Source organism: Lonchura striata, chromosome 2 (assembly GCF_050655825.1).
Source record: "Lonchura striata isolate lonStrDom1 chromosome 2, ASM5065582v1, whole genome shotgun sequence".
Lineage (NCBI taxonomy): Eukaryota > Metazoa > Chordata > Aves > Passeriformes > Estrildidae > Lonchura > Lonchura striata.
In genome coordinates, this window is record NC_140704.1 from 143602113 (window position 1) to 143629455 (window position 27343).

The 27343-nt window shown below is 35.2% G+C and overlaps 1 protein-coding gene across 7 annotated transcripts in view; it reads right to left on the reverse strand.

Annotated features, from left to right (window-relative positions):
• Nucleotides 1–27343, reverse strand: part of TAF2 (TATA-box binding protein associated factor 2) — a 60832-nt gene that overhangs the window by 10875 nt on the left and 22614 nt on the right. For 4 of the 7 annotated variants that reach the window (XM_085573942.1, XM_085573940.1, XM_085573939.1 and 1 more), the window contains 15 exons: nt 27028–27163; nt 25874–26028; nt 23653–23767; nt 23445–23554; nt 22719–22784; nt 20570–20822; nt 17173–17313; nt 15736–15846; nt 14486–14679; nt 13799–13938; nt 8123–8192; nt 6529–6638; nt 4072–4301; nt 1328–1480; nt 809–914 (listed from right to left, as the gene is read on the reverse strand). In XM_085573942.1, the coding sequence (XP_085430068.1) occupies nt 809–914; nt 1328–1480; nt 4072–4301; nt 6529–6638; nt 8123–8192; nt 13799–13938; nt 14486–14679; nt 15736–15846; nt 17173–17313; nt 20570–20822; nt 22719–22784; nt 23445–23554; nt 23653–23767; nt 25874–26028; nt 27028–27163 (2090 nt within the window). The remainder of the gene's footprint in view (nt 1–808; nt 915–1327; nt 1481–4071; nt 4302–6528; nt 6639–8122; nt 8193–13798; nt 13939–14485; nt 14680–15735; nt 15847–17172; nt 17314–20569; nt 20823–22718; nt 22785–23444; nt 23555–23652; nt 23768–25873; nt 26029–27027; nt 27164–27343) is intronic. The other 3 variants (XM_085573945.1, XM_085573944.1, XM_085573941.1) reach the window with 1 other exon arrangement.

Consider the following 27343-nt stretch of genomic DNA (forward strand, 5'->3'; position numbering starts at 1 on the left):
CTCAAAATGCTTGGTACATTGTCACATGACCTCAGCTTTGCTCCACTGGCACTTTCTAGAACTGAGCTGCAGACATGTTAAAACATTTTGGGGAAATGAGACAAACTGCTGAATTTCTTGGCTAGTGACAGAAAAAAAAAGAAGGTAGAAGTTCAACCTCTTTTAAAGTTTCTAAGAAACTTTAAAACAAGTGGAAATTCCACCATCTTTTTTTCTTAGAAACACTATGTCTTGAGAAAAAAATTGTCAAGTATTGTATAAAAAAAGATACTAAGAGAAATAGTAAAAGAAAGGAAGTGCTTGAAATGAAACAATTTTACTCACAGATGCAATTTTTTCAACTTTGGAAAATCCTTCTAAATACATTTGAGGCTTGTATATTTTTTAACTGCTAATGTTAAGTTATAAATCATTAGTATTTGAGAGGTTTTTTTATCCGAGGAGTCTTGCTATTTTTAAAAAATTATGCATTTTTAAATGACACCTATGGCAAGAAACATTTTACTTAATTGCTTATGGGATTCTACTTAAAACTTTGTGCTCTTTTATTCATTCCTTAGCTTTTCACTTTCATCAGAATGATTTGTCTTACTTAGATATGTGTGAAAATACACATGTATATACTTACCTATGCATCTACTTAAACCCAAAGAAATGTTTTTATGCATCCTTTCTGAAGTTCCTGGAGTTCCAGAAACATTTAACACTTACCAACACTGTATGTATGGAAATAAACAGTAGCAAAAAACACCTCACAGCTGAAGTAGTTAAAAAAATACAATCACCTTGCCTATAAAGTTACTCATACCTGGTGTGGATGGTCTCTCCAGCATATTCAAATGATGGTAAATGAAGGCTTGGCTGTCATGAACTGTGTCCATATCAATTTCCTCTTCCTCTTGAGAGTTGGAGAACTAAGATATCAGGAAAGAAAATAAGCAGATGCTAATAATTCATAAAAGCATTACTAAACACATTTTAAAATATTTTAGTTTTGAGGTAAACTGGGGGTGAGAGGGAAAGGAAGTGATATCTACCACTGCAAAGGAATAAAAATTCAATAAAATTAAAAAGGGTTGGTGTCTTTCCTTCTTTCTAATTTACTGTGAAGCTGTGTGAACAAGAGCATTATCTGTCAACTTTAGCTCTTGCCAGCCAATAAAGAATCTGATAGGAAATATTTTTGCCAAAGTAAGCATAACAACTGCTGTACATATATTCACAGCATGCCTTTTGTTTCAACACAGCTTCAAGGGAAGCCAGCAGACGCCACTGCTGTCATTCTGAACACCCTACACATTGTGCAAGTTGAATTTCCATTTCTTACTCTGATTTTGAGTTTGACTTTACTGTCTTCATTCTTCTCTAGTATTTGCCCTGGCTCCAATGGAGACCCGAGTGGCATATCAGCCTTCCTCTTCACCCCCTGCTGATGACCAGAAATGCTGGATGCTGTTTCCTTAATAAGATGATCATCCTCCTGAAGCAGCATTAAAAGACCAAAATTAGAAGATAGCAAGATCCGTGTTTCAGAGAAAGCGACCTGATACCTGAAAAATCTTCTGAGTAAAGTGGCTAATTTGAACAAAGTTTTCTCTGTAGCTCTGGCAAGAAGTATTTTCTAAAACCCTATATGGATTTGTGCCAACCACTCCTACAAACATAGTTTCTCTTTTCTGTCCCTGCTCCCTCTGCATATCTAGCATTGGCATCTTTTCTGTCGCTTCTCACAATCATGGTACTGTTGGTGTGCAACAACATTTGCTGCCTCTGAATAGTCTGTCTATAAATCTGTGCTTTGCAGACTCTCCTCAGGACAAATCTCAGTTGAAAAACTGTGATAGCCTCTGATCTACACATGGGATTTAGCTAAATCTTCTTTTAGTTTGTTTTAAAAGCTAACGCTTACTTTACTTAGTACAAATCATAATGAGTACTTATAATTTCTTTTTCTTTATTTTACAACAATATTTATTAAAAAATAAAAAAACTGTTTTGTAAATTTCTGCTTAAGATTATAAAAAGAACAAGGTCAAAGAAATAGAAAAACAGGAGAGTCTCCTAAGTTACACTTACAGTAATGAAAACAGGAGATAGGTGTTTCAACAAGTCTAACAGACAAAATTTAGAAGGGAAAATAAAGCATCCACAGAAGCAAATGTAATTAAAAGCTCACTAAAAACTATAAAAGGCATATATACCATAGACTCTCAAGGGCATATACTGTTCCCCTGAACTGCTCTTCTTCTATCCTACAAAGGGCACTCTAGCCCCACAAACTCTTGCCCTGAAAAATTCAAGTTCTGTTTTATGAAGTGGGTAATTTTTATCATCCTCAGCAGCTTCAGTGGCACCACTCTATCAGTACTGATTTTAACATATTTATGCTCTCAGTGTATGTCACTTTACAGAATCTAGTTAATCTGATAAATTCTATCACCTGTTTACTCTTTTCCCCCCCTCAAATATGCATTTCCCTTTTTTCATCCGTATTACTTTGTCCAAGGCACTGCTATTGTGAAAGATTTCTGCATTAACTTTGTCTGACACAAGAGGCAGTTTTTGTTTTATACTACTGGAAAATCAGTTCCCTGAATTTTGGGGAAGTTACAGTGAAAATGGTAACCTTAAGGTAAGGGGTAGGAGAATGAAGATGAGAAACAGAAGATACAAGGGATGAAGTACAAACTGAGGCTTATACCAGTGCTGTATTTCCACACCAGGACAAGCGAGTACGCTGCTAAATGAAGCAGCCTCTTGCACACACAGTTCTGTCCTGGGATGTCACAAGCATTCTTACAACTATGTGACAAACTGGCTCAGGAAACTGAAATTTTTATGAAATGTCTTTTCATAAAAAGATACTGTTCAACCAGATCTTCCCTGATCCAGCTCACTATTGCAGCAACCACTACTATGCTAGCACAAGGGAGAGGAATGTTTAGAAAAAGAAAAGTTAAGGGGAAATCTTTTGGTAGTCTGGCTGCAAAAAAAGTTTGGGTGTTCACTGAACTGCAGCCTAAAAATCTGCCACAAAATGCCTCCTGCTATTTAATTCTAATGATTAGGTGCAGCAAATTAGGACTTACTACATGATCTGTAAATATGCAGGACAGGTCAAACAATATCTGACTCTACTAGCATTTTCTCCCCCTGCTGGAAAGGGCCTGCAGGGTACTGTTAATTAGTATTCTCAGCATACTTTTTAATAAAAACTATTTAGGCATTAACTATGGGACCGATAAAGTAAAGAGTAAACCATCCTACTCGAAAAGGTGGAAAGAGTGTCAAACATGCTAATCACATGCTGCTTTTGAAATGGTTAAGAAAAAATCACTTATTATTTCCACGTCTGTTAATTTTTTCCCCCCCTCACAATTAAATTTGTCAAAAAAACACCAAAAACTTGGTCTTGCAGCAGTGGCAGTTATTCTTGCAGAAAGAGTTTATAAAAATTTATGTTCTAACTACACAATGGAATATGTGTTAGGACTGAAGCCTCTGAATCCAGAAAGGTACCAAACTGAATGTATGCCATTCTTCAGAAGTTGTTACAAATCCTTCAGAGCACAATACTAAAATGTCAGATTCAAATGTTCAATGCATATGTGTTAAAATTTCAACTTTCAGATCACTTTAAGTTGTTTATAATGAGGAGTATCTATGTATTTTAAGATGCAATAGATTTACTGATAAAAGGGTTTGGTTTGGAAAATTGGATAACTTGCCTATAAGAAACAGTCTCATGAAAAAAGCTTTCATCACAGCATCAAACATTTCTGTGAATCACTTCATATCTCATAAGCAGTAAGTTTCATAAGGAACAGAAATTATGAGATTAGGGAAAAAAAAAACCAACAAACAAGTAAAAGCATGCATATGCAATGCAAAACAGTTAAAAATGTCCAAAAACTCATGGTATATGCCAGCTTTTCAAGTGGACAGAATAAAGAGCAATAAGGTCAGAAGGTAAAGCATGAGAGGCTTGAACACAACACAAAATTAAATCAGCAACCCATGCAAGAACTCGGAGCCAGCTGAATAGGATGGATGGAGATGGTTTGTGCTTACGGTGTTCTGAAATCCTGCTGGCTGTCCATGATTGTTAGAACTGTTCACAGGTTCCTGAGTATTTGCAACTGATTCAGGGATAATTGTTGGATTGAGTACAGCCTTCTTTTCTTTCAGGTTAAGAACAAGTCCAAGCTCTGGCAATGGTAAACAGGAAGGTCTGCTGAGGCCAAAGAGTGTGAAATAGAGGTCCACAGCACCACATCGTAATCTCCAGTCATGTGAAGTTCCTAAATACAAAAGACATTTTTAGTATAGAGATAAAATCTCCTCCTCTCCCACAAATATAACAGTTTAAGTAATCCAGGCACAGCAGAGTATGACATTTTCTGTGCTTAAGATACACTTCCTTCATTATTCCTGTCTCTTATTGGCTCTTGCTTTCTTTTTAAACTTTCCTGATTAAAAGGAAGGCTTTAAGTTTCCTGGGTTGTAAGTTAGATACATTTAGTAGAACAAGACTGGAGAAGTAAATTCTATAGTAACATAATGAAAAATAAAAGAAACATAACAACACCCATATGCCTTTATTTTTCAAGTTGCACTCTTAAGTTTTTCTACTGGACAAGTAAATAGAATACTTTGTTACTACACTGGCTTCCTGTATCAATGGATTTGGTTGCATTTGCCCATGTATTCCACAAAATATAGTAAGAGCTTTAAGCATGACTAAGATCTTTACTCTCTGGAAGTAAAGATAAGAGAAATGCACAAGCATGCTTTTTAACATCATTACTACATCATGTACTTCACTGAATACTCAATACTTTACTTTGTATTCATACTCAAAATATGTATTCTTACTGCACAAAGCAATGCTTTATTTTTAAATTATTTTTCACTACAAGCTGTGTACTGCTTTAATATCTTCATACACAAATGGTCTAAGCACGTTTGGCACCAATCACGACAGAAAGACATTTAACATCTGGTGCAATGCTGCAAATACAGCAGTTCTGGTGTTAACTCAGCCCAGCTCTTGACTGATTGCAAGTTTATTGAACATATTGTTCCCCAGCAGGAACTAAACTATATCTGGTAAACAAGACACAGATGTGCCAACTGCCATATTAATGTGGCCATGCAAGACTTAGCACAAAATAAAATTACAAGATTTATCCCTGTAAATAGTAGTTTTATGGGGCCAAAATAGTATTTGGAGTAAGCCTAGCTTATCCTTACCAGTTACACTTACCCAGTTACAAATGAAAGCAAATTAATATTAATCTGGACATTTCTAACATTAAAATACTCCCCAGAGAATGACACATTCAAAAATGTTAATTTTAGAACAATTTGATATTATCAATTTAATTCAGATTAGCACAGAAAAAAACCAATTACATATATCAATCAGAGTCTGTTCTCCATTACATGTGCTTATGTTAAATAAAAGCAACTCATGATTCTAGAATCATGCACCTTTAAACCTGGCTACTAGCTTGTCACACATCAACAATTTTTTTCAAGGCAACCTGGAATGCCACAGTTATTCCTTACAGAAAATGAACTGAAACATTATGTCATCTTGAGGCATAGAACTTTAGGTACTTAAAGCCCCATGAACCTTAATGAGAATGTATACCCTATTCGTTGCTTGCAAAAAGAGGTAATGCTTGTAACACTGCACACACTCTTCTCCCATGAAAAAGCAAAAACAAATTCTCTGATGGGAACATCAAAATTGTTTATTTTCTGTGTCTGACAGTTGGCAATTCCTATGAAACTGAACTACTAGTAGTCTCCTCACTTCAACCCCTGGAGTGTAGCTGTAAACTTTTAAACACTGAATATAATGACATACAGAGAACAGAAAGCCTGCAATGACCTAAAAAAGCTATATAAATGTTTATATGTAATCTGTGTAGCAATGTGCCAGATGTTAAAGGGCAGTTTGTCAGGACTGGATAAAACTGCTTCAGTAATGAAAAACAGGTCAATGGTAAAGATGCAAGCCCTTCTCTCACTAAGATCTTTCCTAATCTCACAAGGCAAATTGAGTTTTAGGTCTATAATGCACCTCTAAAAATCTCATTTAAATTATCTATATCAATGCTGTCCTCTCATATTCCCTGAGAGTTTAGAAAGAGAGGACAAAAAGAGACCATGTAATGTAAAGCAAACTCTAAGTGTAACAGAGACACCATTATTTCAGGAAACACTTGCTTTGAACAATTTTGAACATTCAAAGTATGATTCTGTGCAGAAGAACATCAAAGCACACTACATCAGTAACCAGAAGAATTAAAAACAAGGTTCGGTAGCCTATGTCATGAAGAGTATTCTGGAAGTACATAGATTATATTCAGCTTCTGAGACTGGATTTTCCATTTCTAACTACTGAAACTAAGAGAGCTCTCTGCATATTCTGAAGCAAGTTTTTAATACTTATTTCACAAAACCTCATAATAAAACTCTAATGCAACAAAAAAACCCAAGCAAATCAAAAAACCTAACCTGAATTCATCAGTTTCCAGAGCTGATCTACCAAAGCTTCATTACATAAGGGGGACTCCATATTCTTGGTGAAAGGTGGATTCTTAGTTAGCATATCCAAAATCTTATGCCTGAAAGAAACACAAAAATAATCTTTATTAAATCCAAAAGAAAACCCCCAAAGATAAGAAGTCCATACAGTTTGCAATATTCTTACAAACTTATTAAACTTACATGATTAGTTCCAATTTTTAAACCAATGTTTTATGCCTCGAGTTCTTCCTTCTGTCCACAAAATGCACAGACACAGATTTACCATCAGCAATATAACTTGGAGATAAAAAGTAAGGTGCAAAGCAGTAGGATGTTTTTAGATGTAACTGTCAAAAGTTGTAGGCTACATTAAGCTCTTCTGTTTAGTCATGATCTTTTTTTGCACTGACTTGGAAGTTTACCAAGAAGATGTAACACTGGCAAATAAACTCCTTGCATACTGATACTGCAAATGTTTATGACTGATACAAAATGGCAGGGCCAAAAAACAGTGACTTGTACATTTTCCTGGAAACAAACACTGCCACCTCTTAAGTTACATTGGTTTTTGAAGATCCTGCAGTTACCATGCTGCTTACAGTATTTACAGACTGAGCTGAAAGTAGATACATTTCTGTTTCTTTAAACTTGGCCTTGAAAACATTTAATGAATTGTTTCATTACTTATTATTTTAACAATTTTTCTCTGAATAGCCAGCTTTCACTTTGCTGTCTTATATATTTGGAACAAGAAGACTCTTGCAGATACTTCTTTTTTTTTAATTTTCTTTTAGAAGAGGCTAACATATTGCACTCAATTCAAAATTTAAACTCCTCTTTAAAAGGATACAAATAAAAGTAAATCTTCTTAAACTGAAGCTAAACCTGTATTTATTTCCATTAACAAGAATGACAGAAATGAAACAGAACAACCTTGCAGTTATGGTATTTGTAAGAAATCACCTATATAGAGAAAGTAAAAGCAGTGTTATTTAACTTTGAAACTCAGTATTTCAATGGTGGTCATAAAAATAAAGTGTTGGGAAAAAACATTTATTATGAACCTTGGTGTTCACAGGTTTTTAACAAACATACTAAAATACCCAACCACTCGTGTGAAAATGAAGTTGAAACAAGAAACACTAGAAATTCCACCATATTTTCACATGATCCTTTCACCCCATCTACAGTCTGACAATTGCTTTACACCCCTTGGTATCCAAATATTGTGTGCACTATGTCTCAGCCTCTGTCTTTTCTAAATATCATGAAGTCTTTTTTGCCATATGCAACATCATATTTATACTCTTTATTTATGATCAGGAAATAATCTCAAACTTCTGCCACGGCAGAACATAAAAGACAAAAGTAACACAATGCAAAATAAGAGCAGAATATACTAATTTTTGAGATGTGAACTGTTGAAACATCTAAACACGTTTCAATTAATGTAAAATAACAAGAAGGAAATACAGTTTGGTGAAGAAGCAGTTAAGGATCTGATCTATTATGGTGATTCCAGGTGAAGAATTTACTTAATAGCCTCAGCATTAGTAAAAAACCTGTCTCTTTATTAACTCACCTTATGTATGGTACAGGATCAGTCTGAACCATAGAGAGTAGCCACTGTAATTCTTCATAGCTCCTATCAACTGCAAAGCAAAATAAAATAAAATGCCTATTAATATATATAAACTGGAAGGATTTTGATGAAGACAATAATGAGTTCCTGAATTAGCACATAAAGAGCATGAATCATTGCAACTAAAGAACTATTGCACTAATTATGGAGCAAATTCAAAGTAAAAAGTATCTTACTCTACATGGATATAGAAACATTTACAGAACTCTTACACCCCTCAATTGTTCAGTAAAAACCAATTTGACTATGTGCATGAGCATTGATAGGGAAAACCAGAGTGAAGGCTCATCTTGATATTGTGTGCTTCCTAAAATGAACACATTCAAATATTCTTTCAAGAATCAGAAGCATAGCATAATCTGTAGAGAATATACAATTCCCATACACAGGAATCTGTGAAAGATTACTATCTTTACAGAGGACTCAAAGAGGACTACTACAGGGCTTACATAAAACAGTAATCATGCTCCTCTCATTAGCCTTCATTAGTTTTTTAAATCATTGTACTTTGCAGCTAAAATGGATTTTGAAACCTATTATCACATGCTTCTAGAAAATTGGTGTTTGACACTGTTGGAAACAAAGTCAGCTTGTAAGTTTAACATGTAACTCACATTACAAAATTCCTTTGATTATTGGAGTAATATTGCAAAATAGGAAACTACACCGGAAATCATCATCACTAATTACACAAAACATGAAAGAATTTTTATTGAGATCTTTCTGTCAGGTGCATAACTGTAAGATTTTTACAGCAGTATTGTCATTTCTTCAAAACAATGAAGACAGTGTATTAATCATTACTGGATGGACAAGTCCACAGACATTTCTACTGCCTTCCATCTTCTGGTCCTAGCAACGTATTTCCTTCTTCGCCTAGCCAATTGTATTTTTAGTTCTAAATACCTCAGTTCAACTTCTCTTCCTTATTTTGGTTTGGTTTAGGTCAACAATTTTAAAATATAATTTCTTTATTCCAACCAATTCTAATACCAGTTATTTTTTTGTTATTTCACTAGAGTAAGTTGCTTTTAACAGAAGAGGCATTTATTTGTAATATAAGAACCAGCACTTCATTCTATTACAAATTTTAAAAATGCTTTGGACAACTAGAATGTAAGACCCCCTTTCTGGGGAAGCAACTACATTAAAATAGTGCTTAGATAATGGCTAGAGAGTCTTTTGCAGGCCACTTGCAAGTCAGCCCTGCTCTTCCCACAGTCTAGCCAAAACAAAACTGGTTACACTGGTGAGGCTCCAGTAAGCCCAGTTCAGAGGCAGAATATATTAGCTCACACAGTGCACTGCTCAGAGTATGGCTTCACACTTCTGGATGATGCCAGAGCAAATCTGTATCCATACAGATCAGAACTACAATCTCAGATTTGCCTTAAAAACCAGAAACCTTTGAAAAACTATGCAGAGAACATACTTTTAAGGGATTAGTTACTTCCTGTGCTCAGCTCAATGCACAGCTGCTCTTCCTGGCTTGGGACAGAAGGCAGCTAGAACACTGCAAACAAACGTTGTTTTGCATGGAACAAAAATAGCATTTTATTACCACACAGCAAATTGCAACACTGCAAACATAAAGTCAGAATCATTAGCAAATTGTAATTATTTTGACTAACAAAAGGGATTTTAGAATGCTTTTTAATTAGAAAATGAAAAGTCTGGGAGATTAATTCTTTAGGCTGATGGTACTGGATAACAAAACCAGGTAACACCACACATTTGTGATTAAAAAAAATGTGTTTTAAACTTATTTCTGCTAGAAATGAAGTAAGTCTTCCCTGTTATTTGCCTTATAGTGTAAACTAAGCCTTCTAGGCTTCCAAAGCTTTGCTACTAATGCATTTAATCTGCTTTTCAAATTTATATAGGAACTGTGAAACAATTTGGACAGAAATGACAAATTAAACCTGACCTCAGGCAGAAGAAATCTTATTAGCCAGAAGAACCATAAACCAGGCCTGGTTTGGAGAACTCTCAAGATCATCTGCTCCAACCTTCCATGGGAAAGGGAGCCTAGATGAGATTATCTAGCATTCTGTCCAACTGCATCTTGAAAACCTCCAGCAATGGGGATTCCACTACATCCCTGGTGAGGCTGTGCCACTGATTGATTATTTTCACTGTAAAAAAAATTTTCTTTTATCAAGATGAAATGTCTCTTGGTGGAACTTATTAATCCTTCTCCTTTCCACGTGGAGGAAAGAGACACTCCATTCACTTTGCAGCTGCGCTCTAAGTACTGGAATATTGCGATGAAGCCCCCCTAAGCCTTCTCTTATCCTGGGAGAAAAGAGCTAACTCTGCCACTCCTCTCACATAGAGCAGCTCTTGCACCCCTCTGATAATCTTCATGGCCCCTTTTTGGACCCTCTGCAGTCTGCTCACAACTTTCTTGAATTGTGAGGGCTGCAACTATACACACTGCTTGAAGTGCAGACTGACTACAAAGTAGGTGGGATGATCACATCTCAGTCTCTGTTAGTATGGTTCCTGCAGATGCAGCCCAAGATCTGATCTGCTGCAGTCACACACTGCTGACTTGTGGTCAGCTTCTCTTCCACCAAGACCCCCAGGTCCCTTTCAGTGATTCTGCTCCCCAAGCACAGATCCTAGCCTGTTCTGGGCTCTTGGGTTATGTTGTCCCAGGTGCAGGACCTTGCACTTGATAAACTTCATCCAGTTCTTGCTCTCCTGCTCTCCCAGCCTGCCCAGGTCTCTCTGTGAGATGTCTCTCTCTTCTGAATGCCACCAGCATTCTCATGAATAAACCTGGTGAGGCTGCTTTCAATGCTGTTCTCTACATAATTTCTGAAGATGTTTCCTGGGAGACCCATTTGTGCCAGACTGCCAGCCTTAGTAAAAACCACTGATCACCCCCCTCTGAGTGTGGCCCATGACCTGAATTCTTATCCACCGCACTGACCACCCATCCTATCTGTAGCTTGTCAGTTTGCCTACATGAAGGCTGTGGGAAAAGCAACATGTCTGGATTTTCATACTTCTGGTAGATATAAACATGTGCTTGCTTTCTGAAACAAAAATCCCCTTACAAGTTTTTTTTTTTAAATTACAAGCAGTGTTGTCGCAGTTTTCAATTGCAGGAGAGCATCTTTGACACTGAACATTCACATTCTTCAAATTTGATAATGGTTATTTATTAAGAATAGTTTGTTGTTTTCTCTTCCAAGTATGCAACTGCCTTGTTCTATACAAGTAACTATTAATAGTAATACTGCTCTCATAAGTAAATTTTATAAAGTTAAAAAACCCTTTTCACTTCAAGTGACTTTAGATAAACTGTCCAAGCCCCCTTGTATGCTGCCTCAAGCATTTTAAAAAGTTACCATTTCTCAAAAAACCCCTTGCTATTAATGGCAAAGAAAACAAGTTACTCTGTTCCATGAAGAAATTATTTCTTTTCAAGTTACTCAAAAAAAGTTAGTGTTATTTCTACTCAGAAAGTTCCACCCAGAAAACACAGACTTTCCTTTTTATGGAAATTACAAAATCGGTTAGCTTCCTTTACAAGTACTGTTAAAAGCCAGCTCTGGCACAAGCAACAGGCACTTGATAGCCGCTGGTTTGCATCCAGTGTGAACTGGAAACCAGGTAACTGGGAACAATGAGAATCAGATCTCTTGGCAATAGATCACCAATCATTTCTCCTTCCAAAGCCAGATTTAGGGCTCTGCAAGGCAAGCACTGCTAACTTCTCTATGGCTAGAGTAAGAAGTCAGCACACTGAGTTTCTGGATCATCCCTCCACCAAAAACCCACCAGTCTTACAGAAGGAGCGGGAGATTCTGTGTTCAATACTGGAAGCTTGTATTTGAGAAATGACTGATGACTAGCTAGATATCAGGCTGTGATAGAAGATAAATATTTGCATCTGCTACCTCTGCATCAGAGAAAAAGCTGTTGGCAAGGGACAAGGTACCTAGGTACAGCAGTATTCTAGTATGTCATTATCAGATCTCAGAGTGAGCTCAGTCAAAAACTCTGTTCAGATCAACCACTGATTACAAGTAATCTACTACTTTTCACCATTCAAGTTTTAGCTTCCTGTAGATTTCAAGCAACTTACTCTATTATCTTGCTTATACCACATCCCGTTTGATCAGCTGTTTTAAAGATGTACTTTAGAACTTTGTAGTACAAGCACTTTCTTATTCAAGCCAGTTATTAACTATAAATACCATCCATAAAAGGTCAAGAATTTAACGAGAAAACATTATTTCTATCAGTTTGTCTTTCCACAGGGTGGGAGGAAATTAGTGAGGAGATTGTTCTGAAGAAAGAGCTGATGAGTAAGCTTTCTATTCTCCAGCAAATATTTCCACTAACATTCTATGAAGGGTGGAAAAAAGCAAGTCACCCATAAGAGAGAGATATGCACAGCACTAGCACAGTTCTGTTTTCTAGCTATCACTCACAGGATCACTAAGTGGTCTGTGTGCAGTGGATTAAGGATACAGTGTCTGGTGATTACAGGAGGGAGCCTGAGCACTGCTGGGTGCACAGCCTCCCTCACAGGTATCAGCTGCTCAGAATGACAGCCTGCTTTCAGTCTGACTGGATGCCTGAGTTTCACTGAATGCATTCACTCCAAGACTCAATTGCCTTGAAACCTCCCACTGCTTATCTAGTTTGAGAAGTCTCTGAATAGAATAACAGGCATAATGTCAAGGTAATACAGCCCTTAAAATGAAGGAGAAAACAATTATTCATGTATCAAGCAAAGGAAACTCTCCTTTACCCTGAAAACAAAACAAACCTAAGAAATCTGAGGCAGAATAATTAGAAATCTAGATCCCCCAGTCTGCTACAGAGGAAGAACTGAATGATTTGACCACTTTGAAAGGTATAAACCTCCAAACACAAAAGTACTACAAATCTGCTGATCAAAGGAAGACTAACCCAAATAAATGAACATGACAATATAATATCAAATTAACTTCATGTAATGCAGATCACTGAAGCTGTAATTTCTAACTGCCATTAGAAATCTGTCAGGATTGAGTATCAACTACAGAACATTTAAGAAACTGTCCAGGGCTTTTTTTTTTTTTTCCATGGATCTTCAATAGTTAACTACGATAAAGGCAATATTAAAAGAATGTAAACATCTCACAAACATAAGCGATACATAAGGAATGACAAAACAGAATCAGCCAAAATATATCTGCAATAATCTAAGTTTCCAAAATTTATAACCAAAAGATGCATGCAAAAAGCACAATTAAGATATTAGCAAGAAGGTAAAGCAAAATCAATTACTTTGACTAGAAATTAGGGCTAAAATCAACTAAATCAAAGTCACTGAAGTGTTAAAGACAAATTATCAAATCCCCTTACTGCCACTCATTATTTCAAAACATTGATATCTGATTCAATTTGCAAAGCACTGAGAAACAATGCTCAGCACATCTTCATAACACTTGTACTTGCTGGGACAAAACAATAATAGAAATCTCAGTTTTTTATTAAAAACCTGTGACCACACCTCTTCTGATGGACACTATTTCAACCTAACATTAATGAGGTAAGCATTACATATATGTAGAATTGTTACATAATGTCAGAATACTTGGAAAAAAGTACCTTTTGTGTAGTCAACAACAGCTTCCAGTGCTGCTATCCGGACATCGATGAAGTGCCCGTATTCTGCGTATGACTTGAAGAGAGCAGGATCACTTGGGACATGACCATTCTTCTGAAGCACTCGAATAGCTTTTAAACAGCTAGAAATGGTAGAAGAAAATATACATCAGCTTCATAGAATACCAGCCAAGAAAAATAAAATTAATTTCTTCCAAATCAAGTATTGCAAATCTTCTGAAATATGTTATCTGTATTAACACGATTAATATGTTACAATTACTTTCACAGCATTAGCATATAGCTCTTATTATCTCTGAATTAGGCAGAAACACAAACAAAATATTCCACCCTGTCAAATCCATTGCTTGGTTTCAGTACAGCCATGATAACTTAGAGAAAACATAGCTCAGATGATGTTGCATGCCCTACAGTTATTGTTACAAGGCAAAACTTTCATAAATGCTCTTCTTAAAGAGACATGGAAAGATCAAATTATGACTGCTACTAAAGGTTTACATTGACAAAAATTAATGCTGAAAAGTAAAGAAATCAAGAAAAACTTGCATAATCAGCTTTTGAAACTCAAAGGGAATTTGACATTTAAGATTAAGACATACAGGCTAAAATCACAAAAGCTAACTACAGAAAGGTACATAAAACCCAAGAAAAGTACTCATTAAAGTGTACCTGACTGTGATAGTATGTCTGTAACTGGGAAGAAGCTTCTCCATATTCAGAAAACGGGTAATTTCCTCAAGAATAAGTCGTACATCAGGATTTAAGTTATCTAATGTTCGAACTTCGTTGTTCACACTGACTGCAGGAGTCACAGAGTTGGCTAGGGCATCAATCAGCTCAGCACGATAGTAGTTGTCTGAAAACTAGAAAAATCCAGTATTTAATACCTGGGCTCATAGTTTTAGCCCTTCCATTATGCTGTCTTTTGCATCTGTTGGTTGTGTTAGTAAGCAGCAAAACATAATATTTACAAAAAGCAGACTGAAGTATTGGATTTGAGTATTAGTTACTTTAACCTAAACAAACCAAACATCTGTCAGATCCAGGAGAAGATTTCAAACACGTGTAGAAGGGACACATGGAAAGGTGAGGATGAGATGTCAACACATGTCACCCCTTTCTGTGACTACTGGTGTCCAAGTCTCTACCTCTCCCCATCCATCATCCTTATTTCAGTAACAAGCAGCACGTCTTGTTACAGTATGTGTTCTACACACAAGAAGAAATTAAGTTTAAGACACATTAGACTGGTTCCACTTCACTTTGGATACTTAATTGGGAAGATTATGCTAGGCTCCTAGCTATAGAGATGGAATTCTGTATCATCTCAGGATCTTAAAGGTCATTTAAACATCCTTCAGAAGTGTCTGTTTGGGAAGGAACTTGGGGTGACATTTCTAACTCAGATGGTTCAGTTTAGTGATGAAACAACATAAACCTGTGGTTCACCTGTTATTTAACCACATGAAGATAATCCAGTTCTGTGAGCTACAACTGATACTCAGAACACAGAATTTCAGAGTCCTGTGTAATGCTAAAAAAATATTATTTCCTTTCATTGCTCTTTCAAATACTCATCTCAAGTAGAAATAAACATCAAAAAACCTATGTTTAACTTCTCATGCTACATTTTCTCCAAACACTTGGGTCTTCTGAACGAAAAAGAGTAAAGCAAGAGAAGTATGTGTGCAAATGAAGACAAGCAGGTCCATAGTAACAACAAGCACACAGAGCTTTGAAACATAGAAATATCAGCTTACAGAATATTCTCTAACATTTACCGCATCACCTTTTCATCAACTCTGAGCTAGGTATTTGCAGTAGTGGCATCCAACATCATGCAGTATACTAACTCAAACTCTTTTCACAAAAAAAAAAAAAAAAATCAGTAAGAAAAGTAACATAAATACTGTCTTTACCTTATTCTTCCTGTTATCGTTATACTTGATCAAATCCAAAATAAACATTAAAACCTCCTTAGGACAAAGGTTGTGAACATCTCTCAGAAGGGCCATGGCAACAGGCATAGTCTGTGTAATAAAATTAATGAATATCACTCTTTATATTATTGAAATGATAGTTACACCCTGAAAAGAGGTACATCCTGAAAATCAGCAATTAACAGATTTACAATAGCAGGTGTCTGAAAAGCTGTATTTCCATGCTTTTTTGAAAGTCAGACCATGTACGGTGTAAGTTTCAGATCAAATCAACTACGTAGTTATTGCTCAGTAATTAGTCACATTACAGACATTAAAAAAAAAAGAATATTCAAAAAACAGACTTTCAAGTCAGGACACTATCAAAAAGGTATCAAATGAAAAACAATGAGACAAAGAAAATGATGATGGAATTTCTCTTGAGATAGACACTGAATTTGAGTGTTTTCATGTGAGCACAATGTCTAAGCTTCCACTTTCACTGAGACATACAGACCCAACAGGGTCAATGAAGCCTGAACAATTATTAGCCAGACATCTGTTATTCTGATTAGGTATTTATTTTAGAATGAGCTAAGCAGATCTCTCAGCTCCACTCAACATAGACTTAAGAATATTACTCTAGATCTACACACTTGCCACATAGCATTAGAAGGGAGAAAAATGTAAGATTCAGTGGTGAAGAATGAACAATGGCAAAAAAACCCAGAAAAATGCAAAAAGAAGGACCAAGAATAACACAGTTTTGGACAGAGTGATTTGAGTCTACTGTAAAATCAGTAATATATAATCCATGAAATAAGAACTCAATTACTCAGTCAAGTAAATCTCAAGAGAAAAGCATTGTAATTAATTTTATTATCCAATGAACAACCAAAAACTATGGGTTACAGCAAAAAAAAACTGTGCTAACACCAAAAGAAACAGCAGCAATATGTGATGTTGACAATAGAAAGAGGGAAAGAAGGATTATGCAATGTCTTGAACTAAAAAAGTCCACCAATTTAAGAGTTATAAGATTTTACTTGCAGTATGGTGTAACTGGTATTAAAGAATAAACGTAGTTGCTAAATTCACCTAAAAGATAAAATTAGTATCCTCCTTCAAGTCCTATTTATGAATGAGTTTACAAATAATTGCAAGTAATTATATAATAATATGTAATTCACCAGTCTTCTGAAGAAACTGCTAATTTAACTTCAGCTAATCAGAAAAAAATAGCTAAGAATTTGTTAATTTATTTTTTAATAAGATGGAACAAACTGAAGCCATATGACAAAGAATAAGTTACTTTGATTTTTATTACAGAGGAAATCAGGTTTGTTCTATCCACATTCCTATAATTGTCAATTGTAGGAACACTTTTGTATTTTTGACAGTTCTTTAAAAACATTCACTGAGAAAAAGAAATTTTACCTTTTGAAGAAAGTAGCTCTGAAAGTTCATGAAGTTGTTGGTCTTCACAATGTTTGGACAAGTCTTACAACAAAACATTCGGGTAAAGAGTGACTTCATGGCTGGTGGTCCTGTCCATGTGCTTACCATGGAATTTGCAATCTGAATAATTAGGGGGAAGGGAAATCATATTAACATGACCACTGAAAGTTTAGTTTGGCTGTAGAAAATTAAACATTTCCCATAATCAAAAAGGATAATTGCCAAGAACATTTTCTCCTTTAAACAGATACTTACTTTCATGAGTGTATTATCTTATATTAGCTAAATTTTCACTGTCAATTCCCAATATATCTTATCTACATTAAAGGTAAGTTTTATGGAAATGGCTCAATTGGAAGACATCTGCAACTAACTATCCTTCCATAATAAACTTCTGTTGTTAATTATTTTCTCTTTTATATATTTTAGATGAATATTCTGTGTTTACTAAGCCAAGTTCTCTGACTCTACGGAAACCAGTGATGGAAGGGGATTTTGCAATACCAACTTCACAAATTTACCCTGGCAGTAACCTCAGCCTAGACTTTAAAACAGGCCACAGCTACCCCAAGAATAAAAGACCACCCCTGAAGTTAAAGGCTTTTTGTGCCTTCCCAGCATCCTGGGTTTCATACATTTGCTGTATGGAGCACTGAAAGCCTGCAGACTTTCAGTCTGTGAAGAACACCTGTGCCTGCTGATGGTTAATCTGACTGATGATGTGTGTGCACACAAACAAATGGGACCAATGCACCCCACACAAACTAAGGAAAAACCTGTTGATACACAGAAAAACCTGAATTTGCTGATTTCCTTCTAAATGATGCAGCTTGTTTCAAAGGCTATTACATATTTAGCAAGTGAAGAAAAAGCAAGAGGCTATTTGAACATGCACAGCAATCCACTTCTCCATTGCTTTTGGGGAAGTGTGGTGCTTTATTACTCAATAACATTTTTCCACTAACTTGGGCTTCAAAGGAAAATCAGAAAGGGAAAATACTGCAATTGATCTTCCCCTTGCAATAACTGAAGTGTTTGAACTAAAGATGCAGGTACAGCTTTTTCTGAAAGGTACAATAACTCTTCCTGCAGAGGAAGATTAATCCCAAAAACTGCTTAGAAACCATGACAAAGAACGTAAAACTACAAATATGAAATTTATGTAGCAGTGTCCAATAAAACTCAATCCCCAAAATATCAAGTTGTATTATGCTTATAAGATATTCACTATTCCATTAATATCAGGGTGTACATTTTAAAATATTAACTTCTTATTGTAAGCATTTAATTTCACTAAGCCTGCAGACGAACAACTACTTTCAGTTAAAATCAAGAGTAGTTAAACCATCATCTTTTCATTATTTTTTTGGTCTTATGTGTTGTGACTCATTTGAATTTCTCTTTACAGACAGAATTTGACTTTTCTACTTAGTCTACTGAGACATTATACATTCTGAGCTAAATGAAACTGCACATTCCCCATACAGTAGCAGAAATTACTTGTGTTGCATTATTTCTACTTAAAAAGGCAGGAGGCACACTCAATTTCTGCATCATTCAATTCAGTACAGCATAAAAATGCAGACTAAGGTTTAACTTTCATGCACATTTATGAAACTCCTCAACATTTGGGAGGGTAGTGTTCCTACGGCAACATTTATAACACATCACCTACACTGCAATCAATCTGAACTGGGAAATCAGCCTGGGTACTCTCAGGAATTATGATTGTGACATTATTTTCTCCTTTCTCTGTATTTGTTATTTGTCCTGAAGGACTCAGCACAGCATGTGTACACACATGCTCACACGTATCTCTTAATTTATCAATGAGGATATGTCACCTGGATACTTCACTGCTGAGAGACTTTTTTACAATGAAGTATATACACCAAGAAAGTATAGCAAATTCACTTTGACAATTGCATTGTCACATATCATTTCTCCGTATCAACATGAATACACTGAGAATATTTGACAACAGTAACTGCAACCCAGCTAGAAACTGTAAATCAACAAAAAAGAACCTTCCTCCTGAATAATCACAAGGGACTTAACTTTTTTCAATAAAGAATACAAATCCTGAATATTTACAACCTGAGAAAATTAAACTCAATGACAACAGGAAGTTATTCTTATTAACGTCCTGATGTTGGAATCAGTAATAGAATGTATTACTTTCCTCCCAGGTAACTTACATAAACATATCTACAACTTTGTTCTGCCATGCTCCTTCGCCTTGATTTAATGTCACAGCCATACTTTCTGCCTGCCACATTATCTTCTTTTATGCAAGTCAACCACCTTATCCACAGACCCAAGATTTTCCATACAATTACAATTGAACAAAACCAGCAATGATTATCTGCAGCCAAATTGCCTAAGAAGTTACAGTAAAGACAGAAAAAACTATAGCATTAAATGTTGCAACAACATTCTGTTAATATTTACCTGTGGAAAATATACTATTAGATATGCCAAGTGAATTTGTTATGAAAAGCACATATTTTAAGCCAGATAACGGCAGCACCAATACTAGAACATACATTAGCAGTTTCACATCAGTGTTTCAGAATATTAAAATAGTTTGTCAAAAACACTGGGATTTTGATTTTCAAAATAAGGCTGAAGGTTTTATTTCTGTACAGGAACTAAATTAATCCAAACAGGTACACAGCAGAAAACAAGCTATATGTCAATAATCTGAACTCTACAAATTGTCAATCAATATGTCTTCATGTGCATAAAAGTCACTAACATGCCATTTTAGAAATTCTTCTTCTTCTGTATTTCCACCCACTTGTGGTAAAATTACAGGTTTACTAATTTTAATTCTTAATGCTAATTTTATGTCTAAGAAAAAAAAGATCTTCCCTTTTCAAGGCAATTATTTGGCTTTTTAATACTTAATTGTATCCCAACTTGATGTTTATTTTGTGACCCTATTCAATCTGAAACGACATAGAGCAGCAATCTCAAGTTCAGTTAGGAAAAGATGAATTTCAGCACTTCAGAGTTCTCAACAGACTGGCCAAGGAACTTCCCACTAAAAAAATAAAAAATATACTTTGGTTCTGAAAAAAAGTAAAACAAAAGTCTTTTATTTCTGCCACTTAATGAAATCTGGAAAAATCCCTTGTGGTTTTCATGTCTGACATCTCGATTTTGACAATTATGAAAGCCTTCTGCAGTCTCCATTTACAGGCTAAAATAATACAACTTTCCTTTCAAATCAGCCATGTTAAAAATACTTGGCAAATACATTCAAGAAGCTAAATCTCAAGCCAGTTTAGGAACTGTGATGAGTTTTGACCATTTTCAGCCATTTACAAAGTCTAGTGGATTTCCTCCCTTAGTGCCATCCACACAAGCTCACCTTTGCAAGGCAGAAGCAGGCCAGCATTCTCACGCGGTAGAAGCACTGCTCCTGCTCCAGGATGTCAGTCAGTGCAAGCCGGGATGCCGGAGTAGGGAACTTTTCCAGTGCCAGAATGGCTTCTTCTTGTGCCACCACATCTCTCTCGTATCTCAGCTGATACTGCCACATGAAATCAGACTGTTCAAATTCCACCTTCCTCAGTACTGACATATCGGGATCTATTCTTATCCAGAGCAAGGGGGAATCAGCACTAAGACAGACACAAAAACATCAGCAGTTTTACAAAATTTCAAGACTATAGAAATTCTAAAGATCTTCTAACTTGTTATGAGTTATTTTTAAACTATTTAATTTCAAAGAACCATAACAAAGTACAGGTTAGAGAGAACTTTTGAAAGTCTCTTGTTCTAATCTTCTGCTTCTATGATGGCAATTTGATAGCCTCCCAGGGCAATCTGTCCAAACATCTAATATATCAAAATGAATATAGTAGTTTAGGATTTTTAACCTACAGATCTTTGTTCATGGTAAACTACTGCATGATCCCAGTATATGTAATTCTATTCTATTCTATTTTCCTAACTGATAAGCACTTTATCACCTTTTAAAGGTTAAGACTATGAAAAAAAACCCAAGAAACAAAATCTGGTGGTATATACAATTTTTTTAATTAATAGATGTGAAAGTCCTTTACAACTCCTCACATACTATGATGTTAAAAGCTGACAAGGGTAATCATGAAAATGATGATAAAAATCAGGATTAAAGTTATCCTACAGATAAAATTACTCAGTTGTATTCCACCCAAATACATATTTTATACTTTATTATTCACACAGCACCATGACTGCCAAAGTGGTTTACGGAAGCAACAAGCACAAATTATGCAGTACATTATCTTACTCATTTTTCCCATATAAAAACCACAAGATCAAAATACCAGCATGGCATTAGAAAAGAGTTTGGACTGATGAAAAGTGCATAATTATAAATATGATGAGTATTTCTGTATATGTTTGTAGAAAATCCAGAATTACCACCAAGTTAGTAGGTAGAGAAGAAACAACAGTGAAAGAGTGTATACACAAGATTTAGAAAATAGAATGTGTATTATCATACATGCTTGGAGCAGAAGAGCCCAAACTGGAGAGCAGAATGACCACACCACAGATCTGGTTATCAGATAAAGTGCAAGTATCTTGCATAAAATCCTATCCCAGTTCAAAGGTCATTCTAAGATCACTGAAGTCTCAGCTCAGAGTAACGCAGCAGGGACCTGAGCATAACTGATCAAAAATAGTCACAAACATTTAGGGTAATTATCCTTCAATACAATTAAATTATTCATATGTCAACTGTCATATGGAAATGATAGCAAATGACTTGCTCAATGTAAATACGTCTTACAAAATTTTTTCTCATCATGTATTAGATTAGGTTAAATTTATTAGAATTAATGACACTTTTAAGATGACAAGCCATCTATCCTTCTTCAAAGAGACACCACTGGCTTTCAAGACCAGTTATTTACTTCCCTCAGCCAGAAAACAAGGTGCCAACACCTCCACTGTCTCTGAGGGTACTACTGGCTCCAAGTCAAGGAAGGTAAGGCAGGTATTTACACTGAGCAACAATTTACTTCCAAAGAACTTAACAGTTCCAACTGAAATTAATGTCAGTGTGGATTTCAGTATGAAGCACTTCATCATTATTTTAATCTAGAGGAATTCTTTTGTAATTACAGATTTCAGGAACCTGTCTGTATTAGCGGCAGTTAAATGGTCTTGATCAAAATCCAATAAAAATTGCTCTCACTTCGTTTCAAACAAATTCTTGATTACATTTTACCTATGAAGTTAGCTGAAAGGTATAATTGGAAATGAGTTTAAGTAATTTATTACCATCATACATGCTCAAGATTTTCTATAAAATCTGATTATATTGGTTAACCCATACTTTTTACACTTTGCTAGCATTTTCCCAGCTACAGCAGAAAAGTTTCAGTAGAGAAATGTGGGATAGTCTTGAAAGTTGTCAGCCATATAACAAAGTACAACTTTGTTATCCAATCTTTCAAAATAGCATGATTTAGACAAGGGGAGGATGGCTCAGACTCGCACTGAGAAACTCCAACAAGCCAACTTACTCCATAGCAGAAAGGTCCATGTCCACCTCTTCTCCATTCATCAGTGGAATCTTTTTCTTCTTATTTCTATTAATAAAGAGGGGAAAAAAAAGTATTAGTTACCAGACTGGCAAATATATGTTTATAAATGAAGTTTAAGACTGCAAAATACTCTATGCATTTCACCACATAGAAGCATAATGCTCTCTCCAGAAAAAAATATTCACAAATTTGAGCTATGCATCCATATCTATAATTTTTTCTCCCACTATTTTTACAATTACATATAAACATACAAGTTCGAGAAGTAGAATTCAAAGTAATTATTAAAATGCATTAGAAGATGGAGAGAGTCTATGTGGGAAGTATGTCACTTTTCTTGTTCCTTAGGTTTACCTAACAATCTTGGCACTCTGTTCACTTGAGGCAATCCTCTGGCCTACATTTGTCTTTCTTCTAATTTGTGATTCTCATTCAAAGACATTTTGAATAATTTGATTAATTGGAGTCTTCATTCAACTTATTCTACATAAATTAGGTTTTCACAAAACTTCTATAAGATGGTTTACAATTAAGAACTGTGTAAGGTTTCTTGCTGTCCTTAAACAGTATGAAATTCTCCCCTTTACATCACAGGTAAATCTTGTCTAGTAAGATTAAAAAGAAATATATATTTATCATCAAATGCCCTGTATATTTTCATAAATACATAGTAAAAATACCTGAAATTAATATTTTAGCTCTTACCTTCTGCTTTTAGAATGGCAAGGTATATCATGTTTAAGACTGTTTTCTTCAATCTGCAATGTATGGTTGAATGAGCCATCAAGTTCTTGCACTGTCACTTTAAGAGGACCCTTCAAGTTCACAAGATTTTGTTATTAACATTAAACTTATGCTTATTAATGTAGACATCATACTTGTACATGTAGGTAAAATATGGAAGAGACCTTACCACGTATTTCTGAGTCCCAGGAGATGTGTAATCTTGTTTTATTTCCAATTCCAATACATTCCGTTTTCTATTAAATGCAAAGCTACCATAAAATTTTACCACTCCACTCTGGTCCCTAATAAGCAGTATAGGAATTCTAGTGCACAATGCAATAGTTATAAAAAGCCATAATTCTCAATTCTTAACACTTGCTTTATGCTTCTTTATTCTTAGAATTTCCCATTCCAAGAAAATTTGGAAATGAAATCACTCATGTTAATTCATGAAATTCTGGGGTTTTACATTCTTTAAATTTTTTTTCTTTTCATGTTTCCTATGGAGAAAAACCAAAATGAAAAGAAAACTACCTAGCATGAAGAAATTAATTATGAAAAACTATTCTGGACTCCACCACATCCAATGTCCTTGGCATGCTCTCAGAAAAAGTAACTGTGTAAGACTTCAGTAATTTCAATATGGTTTTGCTATATATTTTAGTAAAATTAAACTGAGGGGAAAATGTAGACATTAGTTTCTGTTTTCTACCCACACTACATTAACTCCATTATTCTATTGCAGTTTTCCAAACTGGGTCACGTGAGCATTCACATGTGTGTATATATGAATTCACACATACATGAAAGTATACAATATGAAGGATAAAAAGTAACAATCTCATTCTAAATTTTTGCCCAGGCAATTATTTCTTCAAGACAACTTTTCCTGTGAATAATTTCATCCTTCATTTCTGTATCACAGCCATTACTACACTTTACTTATAGTAAACTAAAACACTAAGCTGAAGCATTTTAGTCTAATGCACACTCTCACAAGTCTCTGACAATATGAGACAAAAGCAAGGGAGGAAAATATGTTCTTTCATGTCCCAACATTTAAGGAAAGAGCTTCCATATTCAAAGACACTTCTTATTGTACAGGGGTAATTAATTTTCCTCCCAAAATTTGGCCATTTGCCTAAATACCTCAGACTGGTTCTGTTCATGGAGGCTGCCTTCACGAAACTCTTGGACTTTGTCATCAGGTACAGTTTAAGACATTTTTAGTGTTTTTTTAAACTCAGCATCAACACAGCCCTTGCTAATGGCATAAGACAGCACTAGGTAACAGCAGCAGGATCCCCTCCCAAACAACATGAAGACCTTCTGTGATCTTACAAGGTGGGAAATCCATTGCCACAGGAATAGAAGTGTTTGAAGCATGGTAGGGAGGTTGCAGGAGGTTGCAGGATTAAATACAAGGTATAGTTACCAGGACCAACCTTGGGGCCAAAGCATGGAAAAGGTGAAACTAATCCCCAAATGTGTGAGGTACAACTTTCTTCCCTACAGAACTGATGTAGTTAAGATTCACCCAGCTCAGACAGTAATGCTGACATTTAGGCGTCACTTCAGTGTGAATACAGAATTCCTATTTTTCTTAAGTACTTGGCATAGCAAGGTATGTAAATTAGAATAATGTGTATTTATTCTTTATTCTTTATATACTTCTGATGCAAATAAAAGACTAACCTCCCATATTACTCTGTAAATACTAATTATACCATGCCTTTTACTTAAGACATTGAGATGCGTGAACGTTGTTAAATTAAGTACCTCCTTTTGTTGTCTGTTACAACAGTAAGGTATGCTTTTGCTGCAGTCATGTACAATTCTAGCCTGGAGTAACAATGAACCCTGTTTCTTGATTAGTATCAGTTAAATTTGAAGAATCAACACACAGAGGTTTATATTACCTGAAACTGTGCTATTAACATAAGCTACCAAGCTATTAAAGTATATTGTAAATGAATACTCTGTGCTTTAGGTTACTTATTTCATGGTGATTTACTGGAAATCACATATTAAAATGCACCAGACTATAGCATTTTCCATGTCCCAGTTCAGCATATTTCTACGGGCAGTGTCCTCTGGAATCCTTTTAGTATAATTTGGCCTTAAACTCCAGCAGAGCTCCTGTGCTTCTTTCAAAGGAAAACTTAAAATAATGAAATCCCTTCTAGTAAAGAACATGCAAAAAAGCCAGCAAAGTTCAAAGGACTATGAAAAGATTGTGAACTCGTGGCTCACATATATATCTAAGTCACAGAATAATGTACTTAACTGTTTTATGCAAAGGCATTTCCTTATTTTATGCCCTTCTTCACATTCTTTTAATAGTGCCAATTAAAAAAACCTAACTCATTTTCCATATTAACAATCCAGACCAAGAATAAAAAGGATACACCCACTGCTTTATTAAAGGTTGGATGTCTTTGCCTGAGACATTTGAGATAGATTTCAAAAACCCAGATGTGGAAACCAACATCTGACTCCACATGTGTGACTGGAACTTCTGAGATGAAGCAGTACTGGCCAGACTCAACAATTTGTTGAAAACCTAAAATGATAAAAAGTTATTACTTTCCCTAAGTATTGATATATAAAATAAGCTTTTCTGTTCAGTTTCTGTTGAATTGCAACTAAAGGCTGATAAACTCACTTTCTGATAACTGGCTTTAAAAAAAGGCTTTCAAAATAAAGACTTTACAGGAAATTACTTGCTTGACTATATCAGAAATTTTCTGTCCAAATGTATCTTCCTCCAAGTTACACATACACATACCAAATATATTAAAAGAACATCAACTATCAAAAATTATCTACAGTCAAAGAAATCACTGACTATATCTTCTTTTTCAGTAATTAAACACTCATCAGATTCTCTGCAGTATTTTCAACCTGACATTATCCAAAATAGCTCTAGCACAATAATGTATGTTTTCCTTAAAAACAACCTCATACCAAGGCAAAAACCCCCAACCCCCCAAAAACCTGAAGCTGATAAGAAAATATCACTCATTTTTTAACTGTTTATTTGTAGCACCCTATTCTTTCTAAGGTATGTCACAAAACATAATTAGTGAAGAAGAGAAACTACAGTTCTGTAGAAGTTCAGTATTTAAGAATAAAATTGCAATCTTCTATTCAAATGCTTCTTCTAAGATAAGCATCTAAGTTTCATCCAGCACTGAAAACTGTATATAATGAGAGAACTGGATTCTCATTATTTATAACTTCATTAGATTAGCTCACAGCAGCACCAGTCAGGGACAGGAAAACAGGCTCCCAGTGTTAACAACCAATTAAATTAACCCAAACCAATTAAACACCTTAAGATTAAAGAGAATATTCAGCATATAAAAAGTATTCTAAGTTATCCATAACAGTTGACCTTATCCTAGCACAAATGACCAAATATTTCTACAGTCCTGCTAAAATTGAAACTACAAATGGAATCCTATGATGACCTGTTCTCCTCTGAACTCTATTTAATGAACAGAAATGCAACTGAAGACAAAGAGTTTTTTGTATCTCACATAATCATCTAAATACCTACCTGTAACATGAACTCCATGCTAATTCTGTTCTCAATCAGTCTCATAACAAGATGTGCTTTACACTGGAACATAGTGTAATATTCCCAGGACAGTGTATGAGGGTGTTTGATAGAAAAATGTAAATGCGAAGCAGGGCTGAAAAAAAAACCAAAACAAAACAAAACATCTATTTTGCATTTTATTGAATGAAATTTAAAAGGTACCCCAGCAACCAAGCTCAGAGCTGCACCAACAATTACTCATGATTTCTTGTACTGCTTTAGTCATAAATTATGGCACACTTAAAATGACCACTCATTTGTCCAGAAAGGTGAC